The sequence below is a fragment of the Carassius carassius genome, unplaced genomic scaffold, assembly GCF_963082965.1.
Source record: "Carassius carassius unplaced genomic scaffold, fCarCar2.1 SCAFFOLD_77, whole genome shotgun sequence".
Lineage (NCBI taxonomy): Eukaryota > Metazoa > Chordata > Actinopteri > Cypriniformes > Cyprinidae > Carassius > Carassius carassius.
Window position 1 is genome coordinate 26009 of NW_026775206.1, and position 8992 is coordinate 35000.

General features: G+C 42.2%; 1 protein-coding gene across 2 annotated transcripts in view; it reads right to left on the minus strand.

The window, feature by feature from the left end:
* Nucleotides 1-1088: 1088 nt before the first annotated feature.
* LOC132139439 (tyrosine-protein phosphatase non-receptor type 12-like) overlaps nucleotides 1089-8992 on the minus strand; it is a 28367-nt gene continuing 20463 nt past the window's right edge. The window contains exons 12-18 of one of the 2 annotated variants that reach the window (XM_059547792.1): nucleotides 8692-8777; nucleotides 7775-8448; nucleotides 7122-7193; nucleotides 6568-6617; nucleotides 6444-6486; nucleotides 1977-2039; nucleotides 1089-1896 (exon numbers count right to left, since the gene is read on the minus strand). In XM_059547792.1, the coding sequence (XP_059403775.1) occupies nucleotides 1835-1896; nucleotides 1977-2039; nucleotides 6444-6486; nucleotides 6568-6617; nucleotides 7122-7193; nucleotides 7775-8448; nucleotides 8692-8777 (1050 nt within the window). In that variant the 3' untranslated portion in view covers nucleotides 1089-1834. The remainder of the gene's footprint in view (nucleotides 1897-1976; nucleotides 2040-6443; nucleotides 6487-6567; nucleotides 6618-7121; nucleotides 7194-7774; nucleotides 8449-8691; nucleotides 8778-8992) is intronic. The other variant, XM_059547793.1, reaches the window with a different exon arrangement.

Here is an 8992-nt window from a genome sequence, read left to right on the forward strand (position 1 = left end):
CAAGAGGTCCATCTTCTGTGTATTTCTGAATTCTGTTACACACTTAAATGATAAACAGCATATCAACAGCTTTATGAATAGAACACCAAATTATGCAAAATAAATCAGAGAATGGATTTGCAGTAATTTTCCCACTAACTTATTAAATTGGTAACCTGTTACTATTTTTAAAAGTATTATTTATGCCCCTTTAAATTTATGAATAAAGAAATTTGCGTGGTTAATAAACTTATAATATCCTGCATCTTAAATGTGAAATTTTTAACCTAACCTCTTTTGCAGGAAAATAAATTATCGTTGAATTTTCTATGAGTACAATATTCCTCTTAATGAATACAGTTTGTTATAAATATAATTACATAATCAGTGTATGATGCTGTCAGTTCCCATTGCTTTTCACCAGCTGTGCAAACTAAAAGCATGATGGGTAACATCTTAATGATGACAGAGCTTCAAGCTCATTGGCTCAAAACCATCACATTTTGTTCTTGTGTAAAATTCTAGGTATTGAATTGATTGTTAATTTAATTCATGTGTATCAGCAGTTATTGTGCATCCATGTTATCAGTACATGATGAAGCTGAGGTCACGTGACCCACAGAGGAGCGTTCATTCACTGCGACACAGAGACACTCATCCTTCATCAGCTCCTCCGTCCTAACTTCTCCAATTACATCCATTCAGTGAGAAACAGGAATGAATACAAGTAAAACGTGAGCAGAAAGACTGTCCCGAACTCAGGAACACAAACTTTACCAGCAGATTAAATTATTGATGAATGGATGTTTAGTGAATGTAGAGTATGAACACTGAGCTGAGCTCATTCTGCTGTCTATCACAGGACTGCCGTATTCTAGTAATCAATAACACATTAAAAACAATAGAGGCAAATGACAAACGGCAACAAATGCAACACACAGAGAACCAAACACTGCTGTTCACAAACACTAGTTACAGATGTTCAGCAGCAGATGGCGAGAGCGAGCGCCTGTCTGAACCAGTATCAGCTGTAGAGACCTCCCCATGTGACACACACACACACACACACACACACAGCAGCTTCTGAGAATAAAGCAACAGGAGACATCTTCCTCCTAATGTTTTTACTGACATGTTGATTGATTGATTGACAGGTCTGTGTTGGAAGGTCGAGTAAAATCCCAGAGGTTAGTGCAGCTCGCACACATTCTCTCTCTGCGTCTTAAACACACACAGTAACAAAAAAAAGGCACGGGCGAGCTGTTGGGGTGTTTTTTTCATGAAGTGAGAAAATGACATATACAAAAATAACCTCTAGAATACAATTTACAAAAAGCATCATCACAATCTCCAGCCTGCAGCGTCTCGTGAAGCGTCTGATTCGCAGCGGCCGAACAACGCAAAGAAACGAGGAGAAAAGAAAACACAACACTGAAAACCTTTGTTCTAACAGGAGGGCAAATAACTTACAGTTTGAGGTACACGCGACGCTTTCATGCACAAACGTCTTACATGGCATTAATATATTCAGTGATAATACGTTTGCATCATTATTTACGGCTCGCCCTGGACACCGCTAACGAGGCCCTCGTCCGTCTGATCCCAGTCTAAACTACTGCAGAAGAGGTGCGAGTAACAAACAGATCCTGGTCCAGCCGCGCAGCAGGAGTGAGAGTAAGGCCGGGTTCTGGTCCTACAGCAGCGGCTGCACAGGTGCATCATGGGAGATTATCTTTGTAGCTTTACTGATTGTGTAATTCAGAGAAGAGGGCGCAGAGTCCTGGACCGTCCGTCTACAGTGGCACTTACAGAGCAGAAAGAGGAGTGTGGAGTGTAGAGCGGATGGGTGCCGCGGTCACGTCCACTCAGACGGAGGCTCCCGGGGGCCTTTGGGATGCGAGCCACGGCTGCTGAATCCTGCGACACACAGACACAGAGAGAAACTCACAGATCAGAAACCAAACGCTTTCCTCTGCTGCTCTGCTCTCGTCACTCACCCATCTCATGCTCGGCTCTACTGTCCTTCGAATCCACACCCTTTCCGTTCTTCTGCTCATCTTCTAGAAAAAGAAAACAAAACCGGCATCACGCGCACATCAACACAGTTACACAAAAGCACACCTTCGTTATTTCATCACTTTATGGGAGAAATCACATCAGTGTGACTCTGACAGCTGGAGATTTTTACCAGAAACAAAAGCACATTAACATTCAAATAAAGCGGAAGGTTGTGTAAACAGTAAAGAATGAACTGAACAGCCAGTCTGTGAACGTGAGACTTTAATGAGTCACAATAAAGCTGACTGACATTACATCTGAGATATTAAACAAAAATGAAATGCTGTTATCATGTTAATTCTACACACATGATGATATTGTACATACTGTACCTAACGCTGGTTTCTAGTGCTGTATAAACTCATGTCAGATGAGATGACGGGGGAAAGCGAGACACTGAGAGGAACTTCTATGGATTCAGTAAAAATAAAAGTCTGCAGGAAGTGCTGATCAACAGGAAGTGTCTTTGGCTACACTCTCACTCGCTCCATACACTCATGTTCTGGGCCATCCTTAAAAATATTTTGGTCTGCAGTAACAGTAATTTTTTTTAAAAAGGGTCGGTAGGTCGGTCTTTTTTTTTTTTTCAAGTTTCAATGTAAAAAAAAAAGTAAATTTTTGTGTTGGTGATGACGTCGGTATGAATTTAAACAAATTAGCATATTGTGACGTCACTGACTGGGTCTTCAACCCGTGTCTTCGGGCGCATCATTGCAAACCTCATTTTGATGCAGGCTATATGGACCACAAACTAATTTAAATATTTGTCAAAAACATGTTTATTGCATGAATTTTAGGTGAGAAGAAAAAGAGGTAGGTACTGTTTTACTTGCATCCACCGCTACGTATCAATGCAATCTACAAATGAGAGAACGTTTACTTTGCTTTCTTGTGTTGTCACTTTTGTGAAAAAAATCCTGTTTGATTTGAGTGACGAGTGTTCATTGATTTTGCATGTCTAAAGTTTTATACGGCAAATAACACGAAATATAGGTAAATCCACGGACAACAGGCAGGAGGAAAGTAAAGATTCAATATATTGGTAAAGACCAATATTTCTGATGATTTATTTGCGTGAAGTTACGTGCAAAATGACAAACAGGAGTGCAACATTTTCGAAAAAACAATAAGCAGAGTGGACTGCCATAACGCAAATCATTTACTGCAGGCTTCAACATGGCTGTGTTTACGATTAAATTTCAACAACAACAAAAAAATCGCATAGGCGATTTTCTTAGGCTATCAAAATTTTTTTTTCAAATATTCGTCGAATTTAAAATAAAAATCCACATTCGAATGCGCATATGAATTTTAGGTGTGCATTAAGGAAGCTGCATGAGCCCCGGTCCGTGCTCCATTCCATCTGGCCGCGCGCACAGCTGCGTCTACACAACTCTCAAAGGCGGACGAGCTCGACACGCAGTATCTGCTTTCTCATCTTTCACCTCGTGTACGCGCACGAGATGCGATGACAATATATGTGTCATTGCATTATAAGGTTATGTTAGCCTATCCAGTTGAAGCCACTTAAAAAAAAAAATCAATGTGGAGAAGATCTTGTTTACATCAAAACTGAAACCAAGCCGTTCACACAGAACGCATATTTCGCGGATCTCATGTTTTTAAATGAAAAAAATGTATCCTGTGTGACTGGTTTTCCGCCCTTTTTATTTATTTAACAATGCATGCATACATGATGCTGTTTTGTTTATAGTTCTTTAAGCAACTTAATTAATAATAATTGGTGCATAAACGTTATTTTAAATATTATGTTTTTTTAACAGTCATGTATTCTAATGCTTTGAATAAACATGCAGTAATATTTTGCTCGATGCGCTATCTTGAGCCTCACAAGAGAAGCAAAAAGCTTTTCTTCACCCTAACTGAAATTATGCATTTAAAATCGAATACAATTCGAATTTTGATCATATTTAAGGAAAAAAATTAAAATTTAGTTTTTTTTCATCTATTTTGACAGCCCTAGGCGATTCAAGCCCGAAACTGTATGAGACTGAATACCGGCTGAATTCACATTTCTGTTGTAAAAACAGAAACATTGTGGAGAAGTATTATTTGCTGTTATGGGTGTTTGTCCGAAGCTGCAGCTGCTGTGGGACGAACCTGGACGCGCTCCGAGAAAAGGTCGTTAAAATCATTTTCTTATTTTCGTTTTCGAAACTTGTGTTGGTTGATTCGTGCTTGATTCGTGCAGTAGATTTTCGAACATAAAGTGACAGTCGACACGATCACGGTTTTAGACTAGAGAGGAGAAGGGATGGGAAAAGATCTGGGCACAGTTTTTCCAGAACTTTGTGCCAAGTTAAAGCGGTGTCGAGCTGTTTTAATGAATGTTTTAGATGTATTATGGTGCCCGAACCCATATGACTTTGAACAGAGACCGGGAACATGTAGTTTACTGCAGCCGCAGCCATCATTACCAAGCGCGAACCGTTGACTCTGACAGTGAGTGAGAGTCTGAGACGAAGCGAACGCACGGGACACAGTCAGAGGTGGGTAGAGTACCCAAAAACTGTACTCAAGTAAAAGTAAAAGTACTAGTCTTGAATAGTTACTTGAGTAAGAGTAAAAGAGTATTGGATAAAAAATCTACTCAAGTAGTTAGTTACTAGTTACTTTGGGTCATATATACTGAGCCTATTTTTATTTAGATATATAGATAAAATGTATGTAATGTATGTGTGCGTGTATAAATGTATATATTTCATCAGCCTTTACTCCAATTTATGTAATTTATTATAAAACCCTGTCTGTTTACTTAAGTAACAGATATAGGTGTCATGCCATAACATATTTTTAATACGACTGACTTTATATTAAATGTGAATTTAACATTGAAAGTTAATTTGATATAAATATTGCTACTAATCTTTCATTTTTCAGAAAGAGAGCAAATAACATTTACATTATTAAAGATCATTTTCACTGACAGTCTAGATTTCAATCACTCTCAGAAACTCCCATTAAAATCACTGAAACGGTTAACACTGTGAAATCAATATCTTAATTAAAGATTCGTACACACATCTGCACTTAGTTGTTCCTGCGAGAGAATTCGCCAGAAAGAGGTATTCAGTCAGTGAGCGAGTGAAGGAAGCACCGGCATTTCACCAATGACTCATCTGAACGCCTCTGATTGGCCAATGCTTTAATCAGCTCAACATAATCATGTGTGATTGGTTATAATGCGCAGCCCTGTATAAACGCATCTATCTCTTGCTCAGCGCCAGCAAGCAATCACAGATCTGCTGATAATATGACTCGCTGAACGTACTTGAACCAGTGTGATTGTATTAAAATTAATAAAATCTTAATCGGCTATTTTTTGTCTTTTGGAAGCTGCATTCAACTTGACTCCCCTCTGTTATAAGCCACACACGTACAACAAACTAATGTCACAGTGGTATCGTGTACTGTAATCGAATGTAGCCCAAGTTATTACCTGTTAAACAGTAGACAGCACACGCGGTGTTCATCTAATAAGGATCTCCATCGCTAGCAAATAATAGCCTTTGCAGATTTCAATTCAGTGCAGTTCCAGCCACGTTTTCAACGCTGCTGATGTTAAACGTTACAACTCCGAGTGAACCACTTCAGATGCTCAGCGCGTGCGGCAGGGAACTGAACGACTCATTCAAACTGATTCATGAACCAATTCACTCGTTTGCCAATTGGTTTGATCAAGCCTTTGAACAGAATTGACTCAAAAGAATGAATCATTCGCGAATGGGCATCGCTCATTGCCCAGAGAAAAGTAGACGGCGCGTTTGGAATAAACTGAAGCATTATAACATTTATTGCATTAAGATAAAGTAACGAGAGGAGCGTCGCCCACAGTAACGAAGTAAAAGTACAGATTTTTCCCCAAAAATTTACTCAAGTAAGAGTATAAAGTACCCATCTTTAAATATACTCCGAAAAGTATTCGTTACCCCAAAAAATTACTCAAGTAAATGTAACGAAGTAAATGTAACTCGTTACTACCCACCTCTGGACACAGTGTGACATCCGGGTAAACACAGATGACGTCACAGGTTTTTTTTAATTAAAGAAGATAGCCTTCAATTGTATGTAGGCCAAGGCAATTTATATATTTACAATACTTACTTAAATATAATTAATAGTATTTTATTGCGTTTGTATTAGTTGTTTGAAGAGTAAAAAAATAATTGGTCAGTCTTAACGCAAATTTACAATCGGCAAGTCGGTCGGACTAAAAGCAAAAAAAAAAAAAAATTGAGTCATTGATAAATTGACAGGGTCGGTCGGGTTACGGCAAACAAGAATATTTTTAAGGATGGCCCTGAGTGAGATTCATTGGCCAAAAGTGAGAAAACATGAATAAACGCTGATAATATGGTGTGGTTTGGTCTGTTTAAGTGACGCACCGGTCTTCGGAGGACGAGCAGGAGTTTGTGTGTCTGCAGACGCCTGTGAAGAGAAGACCGAGACATTTATTCACTCGTTCTCAGTCAGTTACAGCAGAAACACACACTTCTGAACACTTCTCACCTGTGACGACGGCTCGTCTTCGGCCGGCGGCGGATTCACATCTGTGGGGTCTGAATGAACACGAGGGAAAGTTACAGGAAGTTCAGAGAGACAACATGAGAATGAGAATCTCTCTGATGACACGCTATCACCTCACTAATAAAACAGACTGATGATTATTGATGACTTAAAGCATTAGTGATCACCTCACTTCAAACTCACAGTCACACATACGCACACACACACACACACACACACGCTACCAACAAGCATTTATCTGCAGAATTATTGAAAAGCATCCCGTCAAAACCACTTTTTGTCATTTATATTTCATAACCACCATGTCAGTATCTGCGAGACTAACAGAGTGTTGAGATTCACGGTTTGTGTGTGTGTGTGTGTGCCATTAAACTGATGTCCACCAAGAGCAGCCAGATGAAAGTAAATCTTCACTGTCTGAATTCTGTTTGCAGTGGAACAAGATCCAACTCCATCAGAGAAGCAGGAAGTGATGCCTGTGCTTCTGTCTCAGAGCCTCTGCTGCCCTCGTGTGGCCGGACACAGTAAAGACGCACCTGTGGCCATTAGGAAGGACTCCGCAGTTCGCTCAGGAACAGGCGGGGGCAAATCTTCACTGTCGTCACAGTCTGGGGCAAAAAGAGTAGTTACAGACCAGCACAAACACACACACACACACCATCCAGAGCGTTCACCCAGCTGAACACAGCATCAGCACACGACACAAGTCCAGAGCCCCAATCACGAGCTCAGAACACGCTACCATCATGCCTTCAGCCCCACACACCTACTGAGTGCCCTAGACAGGCAGCATTAGCACTTTAGCACAGCTCAGAGGCAGAAAACAAGCTACATTTGATCAGGTGACCTAAAGATCCCAGGAGCATCTCTGCACACACACACACACGTGTGAATATACAGCCACATCAGCTGACAAAACTTAAAGCCTTTGAAGGAAAAATGTGGAATAAAGTTGTGCTGTTCTGAGACCAATATAGATTACACACACATCCACTTCCTGAAGACCAACACACTCATCAGATTCTCTTTGTGTCTGTGAGACTGGACTCCTGTCACACTGATGCTTCCATCGGTCACTTCCTGCTCATTTCTGACACTAAACCTGATCAAATGAGAGTCTAACGACTCGAAGGAAGTGATAGCGAGGAAAGGATGCAGACGGAGGAGTGACGTGTGTTTAAGTACGTACTGGATGAGGAGTGTGTGTGGAGACTCTGGTCGGCGATGGACATCGGTGTGACCCTGCGGGGGATGTGTTGGCTCTGACCCGCTGACACAGTGCTGGTGCTGGAGTGAGCGTCTGTGTCACTGAAGTCTGAGTGCAGTGGGTTGGTGAAGCTCAGAGCGGTCCTGACGGGAGCAGCTGGGGTCACAGGACTGGGCGATCGGTCAGGACTGGGCAGGGACCAGGCGGCCTGACCCTTCTCCTCCTTCAGCGGCAGGTGGTTGGGTCTCGGAGGCTCGTCGGACTCCTCGGACATGGAGCTGCTGCTGGTGTTGGAGCGCTTGAATGCATGCGACCGCTGCAACACACTGTTCCTCTCGAAGCTGCGAGGACCCTCCTGCAGCGGCACCTTCTTGATCTCGATGCTCAGCTTGGGCTCCAGGCGGTGGTCCGGCCCGTCTGGGGGGGGCGGCGCTGGGGCGGTCGGTCCGGGTTTATTGTAGTTCTCGTTGAGGTCAGGGTTCTGGTCTGACGCCAACACATGCAGGATGGGTTTGGGATGGTAGCGGTCGTTGTCCTGCCGCACGTTTGTGACCGTAGGGAAGGCCGAGGGTGGAGATGGCGTGAGGATGGGTGGAACGGGCCGCGGCTCTGGAGGCTGCAGAATCTCCTCCTTCACGTCCCCCTCAGCCTGATTACTGAGAGAGAAGAGAGAAAACATCAGCTTCACCTCCAGAGGGCGACAAACATTCACACAACACATGAGTTTGTATGAAACACAGCAGATGGCATGAAATACATAATTCTCTAAATACTACAACACTTAAATTAGCATTGACACACACTAAGCGAGTATGTTTATAAGTTTCTTCATTCAGTGCAGCTGGAGGTTTGAGGTTGATGAGACTCTGGAGGCGCGTCCTGAGGGGGCGGAGTCTCACCTGCGGATCCGGGGCGGTTTAGGAGGGGGCGTGTCCCATCTCTCCTCATCTGAATTCTGACTGGATTTTTCTGGGCTGCCCTCTTCCTGCAGAGTGTGTGTGTGTGTGTGTGTGTCAGAACAAAGACAAAGCAAACACAGGAGTGTAAAACACTAGAACCTTTACATCACAGACAGAGAAAATAAAAGAGAAGTAAAGGACAGATTGAAGATATTACAACTGATACTTACAGTCCTGTGTGTGAGTGTGTGTGTGTGGGTGTGTGTGTGTGTGTGTGTGGTCAGACTGCATTGTGTCTGTA